The sequence below is a fragment of the Mauremys mutica genome, chromosome 7 (genome assembly GCF_020497125.1).
Source record: "Mauremys mutica isolate MM-2020 ecotype Southern chromosome 7, ASM2049712v1, whole genome shotgun sequence".
In the NCBI taxonomy this organism is placed as follows: domain Eukaryota; kingdom Metazoa; phylum Chordata; order Testudines; family Geoemydidae; genus Mauremys; species Mauremys mutica.
In genome coordinates this window covers 71,154,921-71,174,831 of record NC_059078.1, presented here as the reverse complement: position 1 = coordinate 71,174,831, position 19,911 = coordinate 71,154,921, and the positions used below count along the sequence as shown (strand labels likewise).

The 19,911-nt window shown below is 39.7% G+C and overlaps 1 protein-coding gene across 3 annotated transcripts in view; it reads right to left on the bottom strand.

Moving 5' to 3' along the window:
* Positions 1–19,911, bottom strand: part of CSGALNACT2 (chondroitin sulfate N-acetylgalactosaminyltransferase 2) — a 62,430-nt gene that overhangs the window by 23,978 nt on the left and 18,541 nt on the right. For 2 of the 3 annotated variants that reach the window (XM_045024724.1, XM_045024723.1), the window contains exons 2-3: positions 10,113–10,257; positions 4,520–5,815 (exon numbers count right to left, since the gene is read on the bottom strand). In XM_045024724.1, the coding sequence (XP_044880659.1) occupies positions 4,520–5,180 (661 nt within the window). In that variant the 5' untranslated portion in view covers positions 5,181–5,815; positions 10,113–10,257. The remainder of the gene's footprint in view (positions 1–4,519; positions 5,816–10,112; positions 10,258–19,911) is intronic. The other variant, XM_045024725.1, reaches the window with a different exon arrangement.

Here is a 19,911-nt window from a genome sequence, read left to right as displayed (position 1 = left end):
CAGATTTGCTATCAGACGCACACCTCTGAAAACCATTTGCCTTGCTTTAGAAAATATACTTCAAGCTAACTGCTCGACAGCACAGGCTGCTTGAATCAGACATGGAAGGCATGGCAAGAGGAAGAACATGAAATGCTAGAACACACCAGCAAAAGGATACCAAAGAACTGAAGGATTAGTAAAATGCAGAAAATAGGAGTTGGAAAAGGATAGTAGTACCAAGACAATCTATCATATTTGGCAAGTATCATGGCTTCTGTGTGAAGCTTTTATGGCCATATGGTCGACCCCACTGGGAATCCACACTACAGGCAAACTTCATTAACTATATACATTATATTATTAGAAAGTACACTCTTTGAAAATGCTAGATACTCTCTCTCACACATCCACACACTCTCTCTCTCCCCCGCCCCATACTGAGGAAAAGAACATCTACATGGTGACACTCAGGAAAGTTATGCTGAATTAACTAACGGGTTAATTTAAAATGCATTTTTAAAGTGCATTACAGCTATGTGAATGAGCTCATTCAGAAGTAAAGTGGCCTTATCTTAATTCCCTTTGGAAGTGAATTAAACTGGCCTTAGTTCACTTCAGCTTAACTCAGAATGACAGCGTTCACAAGGCTTTAATGTGCTTTTAGCTAATGCATTTTAAATTCAACCCTTACTTAATGAAATATGACTGTTCCTGAGTGTCCTCATGTAGATATGCCCCAAGATTTAACAGGAACTAAGATTTCGCAGTTGTAAAACATTATGATTGTTTTCATTTCTTGATTATGTACCACTGTACCGCAGATTAAAAAAGTTAGGTTGGAAAAATAATTCAGTGCAAGTTCAAGGGGTGAGGGGAAGGAAAAGATGGTAGTAAGGGAGATGGCAATGGCCTGCATGAGACTTTGAAGTCTTATTAAAAAGAGACCTGCGCAAATATTTAAAAATGAAATGTCCACTATGTACATATCCAGAAGCACATGAGAGAAAGCAGAGCTCAAAAGAAAAAAAAAACCAATGAAGTGATACTTCATAAACAGAAGTTTAGAAAAAAGTTAAGATACCTACTAAAGAAGGTCTTGTCTACACAGGAAATTATACCACTATAAACTCCCTGTGTGGACACTTACTCCGCAGTAAGAATGCCTTTTTTCCTGTTTCGTTTGTGTCATTTTGGTATAATTATGCTTGTAAAATTTGGTATAATTATGCTTGTAAAATTAGGTTTTTCTTTAAATGTCTACTAAATCTTAGTATCTCAGTGGGGCTGAAATAGACAATACAAAGCCATTCGGTTTCCCTTAAACTTAAAGTAATCAATTCTATTGTTTTCAGATCTTCCATACTATCAGATATCAGTTTCCCAGTCATCTGGCCCAATCTGCTTAAATTTGTTTCTGGTTCTAAATATCTCATTAGAATCTTTGATTGGAGTTCAATTGTTGACGATGATACATCAGTTTAGGTGCCAAAATATTTGTCAATACAGAAACAGACCATTAAAGCCAATTTAAATAAAGTGGTTAAAAGCTTTGCAGAGAAACCTTGTTATTGGGATACCATTTCTAGACAGACATTAAGAGCATTTACTGTTATTTTATGACAGGGACAATGAGGTCTGACATTCATCATAAGCGCTCAGGCTTAAGCTGTTATAAGGGAGCACTGTAATTCCCAAATATAATGGCAGCAGCTTTCTAACCGGGCTTCCATCAACAAAATGACAAGTTCAAGTGAAACACTGAAGTCCTTGAAAGGGACAAAACATTAAAAATGAAAAGTTTAGTTCTGAAATTTGAAGTCAAAACAGTTAATGCTCAAAGAAAATCTCTCTTCAGCCGGCCAAAAAGTTTCTCAAGTCCGCCAATAATATTTTCACATGCATAGGAAACCATAGGGTGACTTGTATAGGTACAATCTCTGGTTGAAAGGAAACAGTGTTACATTACTGTGGCTAGTAACTAACATACCCTAATGACCTACAGCACAAAAATATTTTCACTTAAGTACTGAATAATGGTTATGTGATTCCTGTAATCCAAGTCATAAAACACTGTCTTGACCACAGAGGGAATGAGTTCAATTTCCAAAGACAAAGATGTTCTTTAGGAACTAACTGTCAATTTATCTGGGGTAAAGAGGTGAAGGGAGGAGTAGAACTTTGTTTCATAAGGCACTATGTCTGCTTGCTTTCTCAGAGGCCTATAGTCCAGAGGGGGGCAAACTACAGCCCGCGGGCTACATCTGGCCCATAGGACCCTCCTGCCTGGCCCCTGAGCTGCTAGCCCCTGGCCCCTCCCACGCTGTTCCCCCTCCCACGCAGTCTCAGCTCACTGCGCCACCAGCGCAATGCTCTGGGCCGCAGCGCAGCTGCAGAGCCGCAGCCTGACCCTGTGCTCTGTGCTGCGCAGTGGCGTGGCTGGCTCCAGACAGGCGGCATGGCTGCCTGTCCTGGTGCTCTGGGCAGCACAGCTGTAGCGCCACTAGCCTCCAGGCAGCACGGTAAGGGGCCAGGGAGCAGGGGGTTGGATAGAAGGTAGGGGAGTTCAGGGTGGTGGTTGGAGGCGGGGGTGTGGATAGGGGTTGGGGCGGCCAGAGGGTGGGGAACATGGGTGCTGAATGGGGACGGGGTTTTGGGGAGAAGTCAGAAGGAGAGGGGGGTTGGATGGGGTAGCGGGGGGCAGTCAGTGGCGGAGGGTCTGGGGGTGGTCAGGAGTCCTGGGGCGGGGGGGACATCAGGGGGCAAGAAGCGGGGGGAGGGGGGGCAGTCAAATGGTGGCGGAGGCCAGGCCATGCTTGGCTGTTTGGAGAGGCCCAGCCTCCCCTAACCGGCCCTCCATACAATTTCGGAAACCTGATGTGGCCCTCAGGCCAAAAAGTTTGCCTGCCCCGCTACAGTCATTAGAAGGGGCTAACAGAAAAGCTACAAAGCCCTACTGAAGTGCACACGATATATCTTCGAGGAAAGCTACTGCGCACAGAATAATTTAAAAGAAAAACAGAACTGTAAAATGACATTGTGAGAATGTCTCTCTAGGCAAATTAAAACATGCTTTCAGGTGAAAAACTTTAAAGTCCAACGCTGCATTGCCTGGTTTTACAGCGATACTTTAGATGCATTTTCACTCCTCCTACCCTCCCGCCCCCAAGTTAACAAAGGAACTTTACTTGGAAGTTTCAAAAGAGTACTGGTAAGGCAAAACACCACTGCGCTATTCCATTAGTGAGAAGCAGATTCGTTTTGGAGCTGATTAAGTCATCTGACTAAAAAAAGTTAACTCTTTCAACAACTGTGTATCATTCTCATGTATGTATTTGCTTAACTATGCATCATATATCACTACTCAGAATTTGGTGTGCTTGAAAATACAAGAATTAGCTCTAAAGCATTATTCACTTCTGACTTTTTCTGGCAATATGTACTGCATTTAATACTGTAAGCCTGTATAAAAAATCTTAATATTTCCATCAGAATTACATTTTAGTATAGAGTACCTTCAAGACTGAGTTCTAGGGAAATAGTGGTCACTGTACCTTTTCAGTACATCAGCCTTGAAAAAGCAATGTTCATATATCATTGCTTCAGTGTCTTGCAGCTGAAATAACATTCATCTTCTCTCCCCTACCCCTGGGATTCTGAGAATTTAACAAATTTAATAATGCCAGCATTTTAAAAGTCATACGTTTGAGTAATCTGGTTTCAGGTTTTACACATCAGGGACCAGATCCTGAGCTGGTTTAACTTTGCATAGATTCACTGACTAATGGAGCTGTGCTATTTTATGCCACCTGAAGATCTACCTGTAGATACTCAGCAACTAAATACTCTAACAAAGGTAAGTTACTCTATAAATACCACTCTCTCCCCCAACACAGATGCATCTGCCAATGTTTTAAATACTGGCAACTAGTTTGCATTGTGACATTAATATAGACCTCTTCACCTACATGCAGTTTAGTTATCTAGTCATAACAGATACCAAGGGGCAAAGTTAAATGGAGATTTTCAAAGACAGAAAGGGAAGCTAGGCAATCAAGTCTCATGACCTTCAAAGGGAACCGGGCACCTAACTGCCCTATGTGCCTTTGAAAGCTCCTCTTCAGTATTAGGTACCATTTTATATCTACATCAGCACAACATATGCAAAATGATCTTCAACGATGGGATATCCAACTGTTAAAATTCAAATGGGCACAGCTTGTTTTGTCTGCTTTCTATAGTAAAAGATCTTCACTGAAATTATTACTTCCCCCGCCCCACCCCAATCAATGCATGGTATTGTGCAATATTATGAAGCAACAGATTCTACTACAACAGGCAAACCAGGTCTAAAGTTTTTCTTAGTGCATCAGAAGTAGTACATATTATTAGAGTAGATATCAAAACTATAAAGACGTGAAAAAACCTATCAATTTTGTTTTACAACCATAAATTCATTTGCAATTATTCATGCTGTATGATGACATTCTGTGCAGATGATTGAGAAATGTGTAAGTTATTAAATAAGCTTTCACAGTACCTTCTATGAAATCATTTTCATTATAGAGCGGTTTCTCTCCTATTCCTTCATCATCATCATCTTGTCCATCTTCTTCATCTGGATTATTGATTACCTCTAGGCCTGCCTCAATAACTTCCACCAACTCGTCTCGCTTATCCTTTCTAACAGGTTTCTCCTCTGGGTGTCGAGTGAGTCCCATCTCTAACTGGAACACTTTCATGGAGGTAAAGCTTTCAAAAGGAATTACACCATATTCACTAGGTAGCTTGGCCCCGATGCTCACCTCAGCCTTGTCAATTTGGGAATGAAGAAACTCTAGGAGATCATTGGATGCTTGTTCTTTGGTGCCTTGGTAGCCCATGCCATTGACTCTTGGACTCTTTTTTTCCTGCAGCAATTTCAGCTTATCACTCATTTCCTGAAGCTCTTGTTTTAGCTGAGCAATCTGACGCTTCAGACTAGTAGCCCGGGTTTGATAGTGTTCCTCTTGTTCCTGTAGAAGAGCTTGGTAATATTCTTTACCCAAGTTCTCCCCTACAACGCCAGGCAGAGATCCATTGCCATCTGTTTGTGGAGCACACTCAAGCAGGTACATGAACAAAATTAAACTGAATAGTAAGGCAAGACCCACCAATAGCCAACGGGTCCTGGCTTGAAATATTAAACCCCTTCTGGGCATTCTTATAAGATTTCGGGTCCCCCACCAAAAAGCTGATTTTCTTTTTCATACCTTTCCAAGAGCATCCCCACAAAGACTTAAAAAGGGAATGAAACCATGATTATTTTTTTAAAACTGTCACATCAAAGTCAGCCAAAACAAAAAGAACAAAAAAACACAAAACTTTTAGCACGTGTCTTAATCATTGGATATTGCAGAGACAAAGTCTAAAGTCACTGTAACGTCCATGATGAAAAGGAAAAATGTAATCTATGCCATCAGATACAATTCCCATAGTATTCTGGTGACTGGACCAAAACAAGACAGAAACATTGTGAAATCCTTGCTGACTCTTTTCCTGTTTTTCTGTTTGTTTTTTTTTTATTTGTTTTTCTTAAAAGCAAGAGTTAAGGTTTTTAGTTTGAAATTCTTCTCAGTAAAGAAACCTGGCAAATACTAGGATTGGTAGGCTTTTGGTGCACAGCTTTTTTGCACACACTCATTTATACACTGCAGGAGCAATCTAAACCTCAGTAACAGTAGTTTTCATTGGACAGTTTGATATTTTCCTCTGGCACTTGATAATTGAGTATTTTATTCCACTTCCCCCCTTCTTTGGGCTTCTGTGGTTTGAGTCAGCAATACCAAAGCAGAACCTAAAATTAAATGAAAGGTGCATATTAGAACTACAAAACAGCCAGGCAGCTGGAAAACACATGAAGGAAACATTAACATCCAAAGACATAGACATGATGGATTACAAGTTTTTTTTTTGTTTGCTTTTTTTTAAGTTGTAAAATCTCCTACTTCTTTCCACTGTGTTACACATGAATTTCTTTCTTTCTTATGGAACAGTCTGGAGCATACTAATAAGAACAGCTGAATAAAAGTTAACTTTTTCAAGCAGATAAGTTAAAAGAATTCTTTTCCAGTCCTATTGTGTCATGTCTGAAGAGCTTCCCTAATCATTATGGTTGTTTTTTTCTGAAAATAGTACTAAAAATTAGGGTTGTCAATTAATTGCTGTTAACACACAATTAACTCAAAAAAATTAATTGTGATTAATCCTGTTAAACAATAGAATACCATTAAAATTTATTAAATTTTGGATTTTTTCTACATTTTTGTATATTATATTCTGTGTTGTAATTGAAATCAAAGTGTATATTATTTTTTATTACAAATATTTGCACTGTAAAAATGATAAACAAAAGAAATAGTATTTTCAGTTCAACTCATACAATGTGTAGTACAAACTGTGGTGAAAGTGCAACTTATAAATGTAGACTTTTTGTGTTACATAACTGCTTTTTTGTTACGTAACTCAAAAACAGAACAATGTAAAACTTCAGAACCTAAAAATCCACTCAGCCCTACTTGTTCAGCCAATCATTAGGCAAAGTTTGTTTACATTTACAGGAGATAATGCTGCCCTCTTCTTGTTTACAGTGTTATCAGAAAGTGAGAACAGGCATTTGCATAGCACTTTTGTAGCTGGCATAGCAAGGCATTTACATGCCAAATATGCTAAACATTGGTTTGCCCCTTCATGCTTTGGCCACACTTCCATGCTGATGACACTCATTAAAAAAATAATGCGTTAATTAAATTTGTGATTGAACTCCTTAGAGGAGAATTGTATGTCCTCTGCTCTGCTTCACCTGCATTCTGCCATATATTTAATGTTTTAGCAGTCTCGGGTGATGACCCAGCACATGTTGTTCATTTCAAGAACACTTTCACTGCAGAATTCACAAAACACAAAGATGATACCAATGTGAGATTTCTAAAAATAGCTACAGCACTGGACCCAAGGTTTAAGAATCTAACGTGCCTTCCAAAATCTGAAATGGATGAGGTGTGGGGCATGCTTTCAGAAGTCTTAAAAGAGCAAGACTCTGACGCAAAAGCTACAGAACCTGAACCACTCCAAAAATAAATAAATAAATATATATATATATATATATATTCATTCTCATTCTGCTGGTGGCATCTGAGATGATGAAAATTAATATGCATCAGTCCGCACTGCTTTGGATTGTTATAGAGCAGAACTCGACATAAGCATGGATGCATGTCCCCTCGAATAGTGGTTGAAGCATGAAGGCACATATGAATCTTTAGCACATCTGGCATGTAAATATCTTGCGATGCTGGCTACAACAGTGCCATGAGAATGCCTGTTCTCACTTTCAGGTTACATTGTAAACAAGAAATGTGTTTGAGTGATTGGCTGAACAAGTAGTATTGAGTGGACTTGCAGGCTGTAAAATTTTACATTGTTTTATTTTTGAATGCAGTTTCTTTTGTACATAATTCTACATTTGTAAATTCAACTTTCATGACAAAGAGATTTTACTACAGTACTTGTATTAAGTGAATTGAAAAATACTTTGTTTTTTACAGTGCAAATACTTGTAATAAAAAATAAATATAAAGTGAGCACTGTACACTTTGTATTGTGTTGTAATTGAAATATATCTGAAAATGTAGAAAATATCAAAAATATTTAAGTAAATGGTATTCTGTTGTTTTACAGCGACATTAATCGTGCAATTAAACATGATTTTTTTTGTTGTTGCTTGACAGCCCTACTAAAAACGTTAACTATTTAAGGTAACCTCACTGCTCAAACTTAACTTGCATTTCTGATTAACTTTATTTGCATCTAATATCCTATGAGACAATTTATTTATCAACGTACTCAAGTGCTAGAGATCTCAAGGTTAAAGTTAAACAAATATAGTTTCTTGGGCAAGGTCTAAATGAAATTGCATGGCCAAAAACCCAGAACTAAGAGGCATCACATTCAACTCAATGGCATCTTTTTGACTGTAATGAGATAGATTTTGAATGCCACAACTGATCAGTCCAACAATTCAGAGCATATTCAAGGCATCTGTGGGCACAACCACACTGATTTTGGTGCAAATCAGACTACTGGAAAGCCTGATTCACAGGAATATCAGGGCCCAGAGACTACCCGGTACTGCAGGCAGAGAAATCTCTCTGCAATCTATGTATAACAGGGGCAACAACTTGGTTTGCTGTGTGAGGAGACTGCCTGTACCCCTGACTAACAGAAATAAGAAAGCCTTAGGGGGAGACTTTGTAGTGAAGGGCAGTTGTGGTGGGGAAAACAGGGACCCAGAGAGGACTGGGAGTGAGTGGTGATGAATGGGGAATGCAAGAACCCAGAGAAGAGTAGGGGAAGGGGAAAGAGGAGGAACGTAGAGCACACAGATCCAGGCATAAGGGGAAGGGGGAATGAAGGTGCACATAGAACACCTGGCATGGGGGAGGGGATGGAGTATTCTCCAAGGGTAGTGGGGAGAGTAAGGAGGAGCCACAGAATCTCTTCTCTTGGGGGGAGGGAGGGATAATCAGGGTCAGTGGTATTGGGGATGGAGACAGAGCCCATGGTGTGAGGAAGGAAATGGGAGGAGTTGGTGGGAGTCCCTGCAATAGAGAAGTGTGGGAAGATGGCACACAGGAAGCTTGGAGGAGGGGTGAAGGAATGCAAGGAGCATGCTCACAGCCTATGGAAGCTACATAGTGCATACATCTTTACTGGCAAATCTTTAAGCTTATTAATTTACTTGTGCTTTCTCTTATCTACAAGTGCAATTTGTATTCATATGAATAGGCTTTATGCATTCCCCAACTGACTCAGATTTATTCTTGCCCAATACTTCAGCTATTATTTTGACAGCACCAACAACAGTGTGCTAGACACTCCATAGAATACAGAGACACAAGAGTGTGGCCCCAAATAACTGTGTTTCAACACAAAATGAATAGGTAAAAGTTAAGGGAAAAAGCCAGCAAGTAGTAAGATATTCCAACTTCTGAGTGAGTTGCGCACACAGGTTCCATGACATTTGCTAGGAGGGTTTTTTGGGGTTTTTTGCCATGGTGTGGGTAGCTTGGGCAGTCAACATTTCTTTGGGGGGAAAGAGAACTAGGGTTTAGAGACCTTTTGTACAAAATGGGCTAGGGAGGGACTTTGAAGAGAATGTGAAGGCAGAAAAGACCAGGTGAAGGAGAGAATTCAAGATGGGGGGAGGGAAGGACAGAGAGGAACAAGAGGGAGAAATGATTCATGGAAGAAGCCACTAGCAAGAGTGAAGAATGCGAAGGGATTGTCATCTGTGGTGTAGGATGAAGTAAAGGGGGCAAGTGGGAACCAGAAGACGACAGAGGAAGCAGAGAACAAGTTAGGTTGTGAAGGATTTTAAAAGCAATGACAAGCAAAGAGAACAGAAAGAAAATAGATTTTTGAGATGTATTGGAAAGAATACACCAGCAGGGTACAGCATTTGGGGGGCGGGGGAACTGAAGCGACAGGGAGGAAAGGACAGAAGTAAACAATGGAAGCATCTTTGAATACTGAGGGACAGGAAGGAGAGTGGAATAGCAAACAGTGAGTAAAAGGAGGAGGGAGAAGAGTCTGAGAAGAGAAGGCATTCAGTATTTAACATGTTAAGTTTACATTGGCAGCATAACATCCCAGAAGAGATAGCAGAGAATCAGCCAGACTCTGATGGAGAGAGTAGGGTGGAAAGGCAGATCTGCAAAGTCTTTGCATGTAGGTAGCAAATGAAATATGACTAAATATGATCAGATGGGGACAAATTAAAGAAAGGCAGAAAAGGGCCAAATTACACTGTCACCATGACTGGGAAACCAAAACAAACTTGTTCTGAAATGAACATTGGGATTGATTCTTCCACGTATAAGCGATGGATTCTCTTTAATGAATAGTGTCCCAAAGGATACACTCAAACACAATGCAGCCAAAGAGTATTTTCATCATACTATTAAGATTACAAGGGGGGGGGGACAAAAAACAGAACAAATAAAAGTGAGTATGTATTAACTCAGCTACTAAGGCAAGTAAATTATTGTTCATGCTTTTGAGAAGCACGCTTGCAAATAATAAAGGAAACTTACTATATCGTAAGTTATGGACATCCATTTTTTGGAATCTTGGGCTGACTGTCTTGGAGGCATTCAGGTATGCTGCAATCTGCGCAACAATCAGGCATTCCTCCTTTGTTCTTCCTTTTAATTTTCGCAAGACTTTTCCACCCTCTATCTTTGGAGAAGAGAGAGAGAGACAGACAAAATTTGAGCACATCAGTCATCCCAATAGGTCTGACCTCCTTTCTCTGGGCATACATGTGGAGCTCCCCACAATTCTCATTATGTGCTCAAAAGATTCTATCCTAAGTAAGCCTCTTCCCTACTGCAGGGAATCTAGAAAGACAAATGTTAGGACTTTCAATTCAAGACTTGTGTCTCCCAAGAGCATTAAAGGGAGTTTAGTCCTGTTTTCAGATAGCAACCTCCCCCACATCACCAAAAAAGGGCTATTAACTGCACTTCTCTCGACCACATTGTGAAACTGTTCTCTTGGGCACTTAAGTGAAAATTCACCTGAGAACCCAGATTTGAATATCAATTTAGTTTTATTATGTAAATTATTAAACGAAAAGATTGCAGGGGGGAAATGGTTACACCATTACATAATTTGTGATGACTGGAATGACCCACAATTTTGGCATCAGCCAGAGATGCAGTCTTCCCAAACTCTCACCAATTAAGTCTTTATGCCACACCACATCCTGCACATGTTTGATGTACAGTGGCAATGTAAGTCAATATTTATCCAACCCTACCACACAGATCCCACACTATTTCTCTGTTGCTACAATATCAAGTAAACCTGTTCTCAGATGACACTTTGTGGCAAGTGTCATGCACTGATAAAATAGGCATCTCTGTACACTGTTACACCTATTCCCAAATGTGATAAGTATGGCTGAAAGATTAAGTAACTTGCCCAAGGGCACAAAGTTGGAACCAGAGCCAAAACCTGGAATTCTTCTATCTCAATTCTGTGCAGAGACCACACTTCTAACTACACAGAATATCACCTGGGATTTCAAATATGCCTGTTGTACCAACTCTAGACTAGACCATCAAGCCACCCAGAGTTTCAAGTAAGAGACTACAGCCCCCTGATTGTGCACGTGCTGAACTTCATGCACAGGAGTGGTCTGAATGAAGCGTACATGTATATGAGTAGTCCTGTAGTTACCCACTTCCTGTTGCCAGAATCCATGTCTAACAATATTTAACTAAGGAACAAACCAGAGGGGTTGAAGGAAGACCTGAACAAGATGAATCAAAGGCAAAAGCTATCTAACAGACATTTTTTGAATGTGTCAGTACTGAACAATTTAATACAAAATATATAAACATCTTTAACAAAGTAATTTCAAGTAATTAGATCCAGTATGTCCTTAAGAAGGGGAAATGAATGAAAAATGTCTAGAATATTTTATTAATAAAATATTACATAAATACAACCACATTTCTATAAAAGTGATTAATACCAGATGTGTCCTCAAACTATTGACCAGGGTCCAGATGTGGTCAGTCAACGCAGAAAGAAAAAGCCAGTCTGCAGTGCAAAACCAGGACATGGAGTGATGTAACAGTGACATCCAACCTTTCTTTAGTAGAAAATTATATTGATTTTATAAATGATCCTTTCCCATTTCCTTCTGAATTTTACAGCAAAGTAAGCATTGGAAACACATCATTTGCTGGCTAATGAATTTTTTAGGTTTCCTTAAAGCATAAGTATTAAAAAAACAGCTAAGTATTGTATACAGAAAGGTACCGGTATTAGTTCAGTGGAAGCTGCAGACACCTGAACCTGGCAAAATTGGCACTCTCAGGCTTTAGACTATTTACAACAAGTAAAGATCAGGCTGTAGTGGAGTCAAAACAGATTCGGCAATGCCAATCCTGAGTCTCCTTCATTATACTAGTTGGCTTTCCCATCCAGAACTGTGACTATCGCAGCAATGGCAGCATTTCATGATCTTTGAGTCACAGGCAGAGTGCCAATAATTCAGTCAACATGGCAATCAGTTTTTGGGTATTGAAAGGGGCTGGAGGAACAATAATTCTTCTCCAGGAAAATAAACAAAAGTCTTAATCCCACAACTTGTGGGATTTGGGGCACAGAGGTTAATGTTTGCACTTCTGTCTTCTGAAGCATTTATACGAGTATATAAGTGGGGAAAGAAAGTAATATTACAAACATTAGGCATCATTTTCAATCTATGAATGAAAACTTTAATCATTAAAAGGAAAGTGATGAGAACATCTAGGTTATTGTTATGCCTTTGGGGAAAATGAGGAAGTTACAGAAGTGCCTCAAGGGCAAGGGAAAGAGTCAAGTCATTGGCAATTACAAGAGGGTCACAGGGTTAATGGGCTGAACCAACTGTCATTGGATATTGGCAAATAGCTGGAGCTGTCAACTGAGGGAGGCTTAGTCAGTCATTTAGTGTCTAGCTTAAAATGGGCTAACATTTGCAACTCACTATAAAATCCTTTGATAAAGTGTGATCTATAAACAGCCTTGTAAGGATTAGGCATTTAATCAGCAAATGTCAATTTCACTCACACACACAAACTGAAAAAATATTTCCATCAATGATAATCAAAATTAACAGAGAGGCAAAGTTAGACAAATGCTGCTTGAGCAATCAGAGTTTGATTTAAGGATATTTACTTTGTATATTTTGCCATGTGAGGTTGACAAATGGTGTTTTAACAGCTAACTCAAAAGCATTAACTTTCTGAATCACAACAAATGTCATTAATTTGACTGACGCCCCCCATAATGTCCTACAATTAAGTTTTAAAAAAAAAAGGGTAAAAATAAACATGTATATTATCCATCAAAATTACCAAAAAAAAATTTTATTCTGCTAAGCTCTTAAGACAGACTTGAAATAGCTATTAGCGAACTCATCATTGTTGAGTAGGAAAGGATGGCCCAGGAGCTAGAGCACTAGCCTGGGCCTCTGTAGACTTGGGTTCAATTCCCTGTTCTGTGGAAGACTCCCGGTCTGATCTTGGGGCAAGTCGCTTGGTGTCTCTGTGCCTCTGTTCCCCCATTTCTCTGGGATAGTAGTACTTCCCTGGCTCACAGAGGTGAGGAGAGGGAAAAATACAGTAGAAAGATTGTGAGGTATACAGATAGGACAGTAATGGGTGAAATAAAAGTATGATCGGTTGAACTATTTGTGAAGGAAGTTTCTATTTATTGTGGCCACATATATATGACAATGGTCAGCACTGTTCATGTGAATAGCTAACACAAACCCACCTGCAGTGTACAAGTACAAGTGCTGCATATTCTTGAGTCACATCTACTAGCACCTTCTCTCTGTTTTATGAAGCACTCTGGTAAGAAGTACCACTACAGTTGTAAGATAAATCTATCTTACTTATTTCTAATACAGTGCATTAAGACTGCACCACGTTGGTCTATAAAGGAAACTTCACCTGTATTCCTTAGTCAGATGCCTCCACTCAATTCTTTCCCCTCTAATCTGTTTCCCACCTCCTCCTCAATGCCACATGACCATGAGAAACAATACAATTCTTAGGTTGTTACTAGGAGGTAAAGGCTTTTGCCAAGACATAGGTCTTACATCCATCACATGTTGCTGCCCTTTAAATGCATCCTTACCCTATTTATATGTGATGTGAAAAGCCACATCTAATTATGTCCCTATAAATGCCAATGTTAACAGGCAACTTTTCCATCACTATTGCCCCTCTCCTTAAAAAAAAGAGAAATTACATGCAACATATCAGGTCGCACAGTTAAACTGAAGAGGCAGAAAATATAAATATTTTTGTTTCTACAGCAATGCCAACTCAGCCATATTGGACATGGGGTACTTTTTAAATGGTATACATTTAAATTTGCAGATTTAATAGACTAGAAAATACTATCTATTTGCAGAGTTGCCAAACTAATGTCACTGTAAGAATCTCACCTTTTAAATATACTGCCTTTAAAAATAATTTTGTACTGGATAAAAGACTAGAAAGGTTTACTAGACACCTACTAGTCACAGGACTAACAGACAGCCAGAAACCCAAACTTCGCATCACATCTTTTCATCCTCACTCCACTGCTCCTTTAGAATCTTGTCCTGTGTAAAGGACTGAGACTGTGGAGTCTTTTCCCTCACCTGCCTGAACGAGCTAAAGGATTGAGTTTTTTGTCACTACTACTGCTCCCAACTTTCTCTGGCAGCAACAGCAGAGGTAAGCATGTTGCTCATCTTGCTTCCTCTCCCCCCAAAAAAGGAGGAAAAGAGAGAGATCAACAAGTGGGATCCTTTGAAGTCCTGTCCCACCGAGGGATAAAGATTTGGAGAATTCTGCCCCAGGAAGGCAGGGTGATGGGAGAACAAAGTTACATATTTTTGCTAGTCATCCCTGATATGGAAAACAAATTCCTCATGCTGGGTGCAAGGATGGCACCCTGATGGGTACTCAGTACCGCTTCCCAGGAGACTGAGGATTGTGCTCAATTTCTCATGAAGGTACTGCTCTCAGATCCTACTAGTGATCAGAAGTCGTCTTTCACATCAGTTTCAGACTTGCAGGTACTTTTCCAAGCTCTGTGCTTTAAGTGCAGGGTGATGGCCTGCACTATATAATTCTAGAAATGGGTGAAGGTGCAGAGAGCATCACAACATTGGAAAATTAAGTCACTGTCCTTGAAAACTACATTTTTTTTTAAATATCTGCAGAAAGCTACGGTATAACAAGATTATCTGGAAAATATGGGGTTTTGAGCATGACCTTGTTTAAAGGCTGACTTTCTACATCCTGGAATTTTGCATGTTGAGATTTCACACAGGAAAAGGCTTTTATTCTGGTTGACAGAAATTCAGTTGATTTAGAAGAATGACTATCATGCCTCTGAAAAGGAGACATCCAAGGTACACACGTTACCAAAAATATGTTAGGATATACAGAAATAACTGGTTGTTATTCCTACTGCATTTCATATATTCAAATATAGAAGTGTTTCTGCACCTTACAAAAGAGCTCATTTATTCTCCAAGCACAAGGAAACAAACTAAAATGCTAATTCAAAACACTTATCTATTTTTGTTACATTAGCATTCTGGTTTGGTCCCTTGTGAAGAATAGAAAAGTGCCTAAAGAGGAGGCATTTTATGCTTATAGTAATGACCTAATTCTGTATATTCTTACACTATTTTGAGTTGTGTCTGCACATACTTATTTTCATATATTCCAGTTCAGAATTTTCCTTTTCTGTAAGCTATAGATGATCCTGTGGCTTGGCTGCTTTTGTGATTCTATGACTCAGTCTAAAGGCAAATTTACAGTAATTTCACATCCTAGGACCCTAATAATTCTACCCAAGAGACACCACAAAATTAACATTTCATTTTTACAACTGATTTTCTTGGCAATTCATGGACAAAGGGTACAAATCTTAGTAATGTCTCTTAAACATGTTATCTTACTCTATTTCCCACCAACTTCATACTAATTCTACTAGGAATGCTTGCTGATCATTAGAGAAGCTATAAATTTCAGAGTCTTAACTTCCAGATGTTTTGTGACTCATTGCAGTAGTTTTCTAAAGTGAGCTGGTTTCTTCAGCTACAGATAATCTTAACGCACCAAAAAGGGGGAAGAGAAGCTACGTTATCTACAGTTAAATTTCTCCATAAAGGACTTGTCCACACTCAACGCCCAATAGCTATTTGACAGTTTCCAGAAAGGCTGTATTTCAACATTGTGTTGCAGTACTACCTTAACTATTAAATCCCTGTAAACCTGTATCATTTGAATTGATCCAAAGCCTTTTTAAGTTAATGGAAAGGCTCGTGTTAACTTCAGCGGGGTTTGTATACAGCCCTTAATTTGGGTCAAAGCTTCTACTTTGCCAGCAGAGTTCAGTGGTCCACCCACAGAAGATCACAACAAGAAAATAATGAGTACAGCTTGAGATCTGTTATAAACAGAGTGAATTTTAATTCTCCCTGCTGGGGAAGAGAAATATTCTTAGTAAAAACTGAAGTTATTAATGTAGAGAAGGAAAAAGTTTTGACTGAAAATAACAATTTGTAGTGACTGTAAGACCATTACAAGGGTAAAAAAACCTGGCAGCCTATTCCTGGAATGCACTTTAGCTTAACTGATATTCACAGAAAGGCAGCACTAACAGTGACAGGGTTGAATAGGATTACAAACTCACACAAGACCTTGAGTCAATGTTGGCTATAGACCCATTTTCAGTTTCGCACGTCTGGTCAATTTCACTTTGAAGCCTAGTTTTTGTGCTGAAGCAGTTCTCCTTTTCTTCTTTTGTAGAGATGTTAAAAATCAGTAGAAATGCACAAAGGATAGAAAAGAAAGTAGTAAATGGAGGTCACACAAGCAATATCTCAAGACCATAAGAGTTTAGGCCTGAGGTACCACAATGTCATTTTAGCACTGCACTACTGATCACTAACACTTGATACTTCTAAATCCGTGTATCCTTCATCTGGAGCCAAATCACAGCTACAAGGATTCATTTTACTTGCAATTACAGTCATTTTTCACAAACCCATTGGCCCATAAATTCACAAGCCAGGTGACCAGGTGAGTTCTTTGTTGTGGGAAAAACCTTGACAATCACAGGAAGACTAAACAAAGTTACAGAGTCACAATTTTGGTAAATCAGAAGAGTCACAGAAATCTAACAGGATAGTTACTATAGCGACTCCTTTCCTGTGGGGCTGCAGATATGGAAGAGACAGAAACAGGAAGTCTGATGGAAAGAAGCAGAGCTCTTGGCAACTGCAACTTCCAGAGAGGATCAAGATGCAGGGGTAATCAGCTCCACGCTATGAAAACATCTGACTCAAAACCAACTGTGCTCCTTAAAAGATCATTTTCAGCCTCACTCATTAGCCATAGCATGCCACATTTGTCTAATATCCCTCAGGCATGCTATTTGCTCCCCTCCACCCTTTACTAAAGTAATAGTCATGGATTCCATAACCATCCACAGCAGCATGACCAACAATGAGCTTTACTCATGATGATCTAATAGCCTAGTTTATAAAGAACTTCTGTCTCCAGGGTAGTCAATCTGGCATCTTTCATAAATACTAAATTGACCTTAAAAAGACATTGCTCATTTCTACCCTAGTCATGAGCCCCACAAGAGTGCAGAGGCTGACACACTGCTGGTCAGCAGGGGGAATGTTGACATGAGGAGGTTAAGATGCTTTCACACTATGACTACAGAATACAGTGACATTAAGTTACTTAGTTTTTAATTTAAAACATTTTAAGAGCCACAAGACAAGATGCATATAAGACCAATTTTATATCTTATGAAGAGTCTAAAATACAATATTAAGTGGCAGAGCATATCTAACAGATATCTACTGAAAAAGTGTACTTAATGTCTGATATTAAATTGGGTAGAAAAATGTAGTTGCTTGGCAAAATAAAGACTGACTGATAAATAATTCAATCATAAAAGACAGTGATAAGAATGCTACACTTTCTTTAAACTGCACAACATTATGTGGATTTACTTCACTTCTCAAAAAAAGACCAGACTCCAAACACAAAACAAAACCACAACAATCACACACAAAAAATTCCGCCCAGTACATAGTGTCTCATTGCAAATAGTGACAATTTCAAAAAAGTGATTCACACTGTACAATTCTGCCATGTGCACAGCAAAAAGCTGTATTTTTGCCGGAAGAAAATCTGGCATTTTACACAAGTCTCAAGTTTCATAATAGACACTCTCGTAGATGCTGCTACATAATGCTCCTGAAATCAGGAGTTTATACTGATTTTCTTATTTTCTGACATAGGACAAGTGCCAACAGTTTTTTGTTACCCCTCTCATGTCCTAGGAAACCTGGTACAGATTTCCTCCAATGCTACTCTTTCCATTTTTTCCTTCTTGCTGTTGATAGCCCATGTCATGGTTACAGGTTAAGCTGCACTTCTTTCCCTTCTCTGGACTGTGAATGCACTCCTTTAGGCGTCAGGCCACATGGCGTTACATCTCCTAGGGTAGAAAGCAGCAATTCTCCCTCTCTTAGACCAGACCTGGGGCTACAGTACTCTGTGCCAACTACGCTCACCAGCAGGTCCTATGGAGTTCAGCACCTGCTGTTCTTTTCCTCAAGAGTCTGGTCATTACTGGTCACACACAACCTTCTTAAAACCAAAGCACTGTTTAGCAGTAGGAACAAAGCATAACATGAGAGAAAAGGGAGTTTAAAGCAAAAGTACACACACACACCCTTCCTATCTTCCTAAAGCTCTATCATCCTATGATGGCAGGTACACCTTCTTCAGATACCCCAGTGAGTGCCCGTCTCAGTATGACCAGCTCTCCAACAACCAAATCCCTCTCTAAACAGTCTTTTTAACTGCTATAATCCTTTTGATCTTCCAATTCCCACCATTGGACCTGTGTGGCAAAAAAAGGTTTGCAAGGCTCCATAACAGGTCAAGCCATCAGCCTCAGAGCCATGGGCTCTCCAATTATCCCATAACAAACCTTTAGTGCTTACCATGAAGTGGCTTATCTTAAGACATTGTGTCCTTCCTGCTTGTTTTCTTACAGACTAAACCAATATGTTCATAGAGTAAACATCCCAGTATCCAGGTCAACATACAGTATTCATAAATTACAGAGCAACTCTACATACAATACCGTTCAAACAGCAGAGAAAACAGCGAAAACAATGTTACATAATGGCTATATTTGGAAATCAATGGTATTCTGCAACTGAGCGTCTTAAGAAAGATAGGCACATACTTAACAGCCGCAAGTGAGGAAAGAGTCACCTGCAATGAAGACGACGTTAAAGTCAAATTCTCAGGCAATCCACCACCAACTGACAGTCAAAGAAAAGAAATGGTGTTTTAATCTAAAGAGTACCCTTCCAACCACCCTTAAGAACCTAAGCAACAGTATCAGTTGATGCCTGTATCTCTAATTCCTGCATGTAACATATTCTGAGCAGAAACAGAGTAAAACTGACTCAAGGCTTATCTACACTACAGGTTATGTCGACATAACTTATGTCACTCGGAGGTGTGAATAAGCCACCCCCCTAAGAGACGCAAGTTACACTGACCTAAGCACCACTGTCAACAGTGCTATGTACGGTGGAAGAGCTTCTCCCGTCCACACAGCTACCTTCTCTTGCGAAGTTGGTTTTATTATGCCAATGGAAGAGCTCTCTCCCTTTGGCATAGAGCATCTTCACCAGACGTGCTACAGTGGCACAGCTGCATCAGTGCAGCTGCACCATTGTAGTGCTTCTAGTGTAGATTATCCCTCAGAGGGCAAGAGAGATGTTGCTCAGATTTATGGTGGAGATAATAGGACTCTGCCCATCAGTCACACAATGATAGTTAAATCACACTGGTAACAAAGACCTAGAATCACAAAGAGGCTCAGGCATTGTGATGCTCAGCGTAACAACGCCTAACATTTTGGGTGCCTGGAAAACAGGATCAACACTGATTCATAAAACCTGAGTTAGGTGCCTAGATTCTCCATATAATGAATGGGGAGAGAGAAGTGGCTCGGAAGGCAATTCACAAAAAGTCAGCATTCTTGGAGCTAGGCAGCTTGGGTGCCTAAGGTGTTTCTTATGAGAATGACAAATAGGCACCTAACTCCACACAGGGAGCCAGAGAGTAGGGTGGTGGTACACACCTCATAACTTTTATCCCAGTGGTTAGAGCACTCACCTTGGATGTGGGAGATCTAGGTTGAATTCCGCCCCCCCCCTCTCCCAGCTGAGGGGAGAAAGGATCTGAACAGTGGTCTCCCACTACTCAGGAAAGTGCT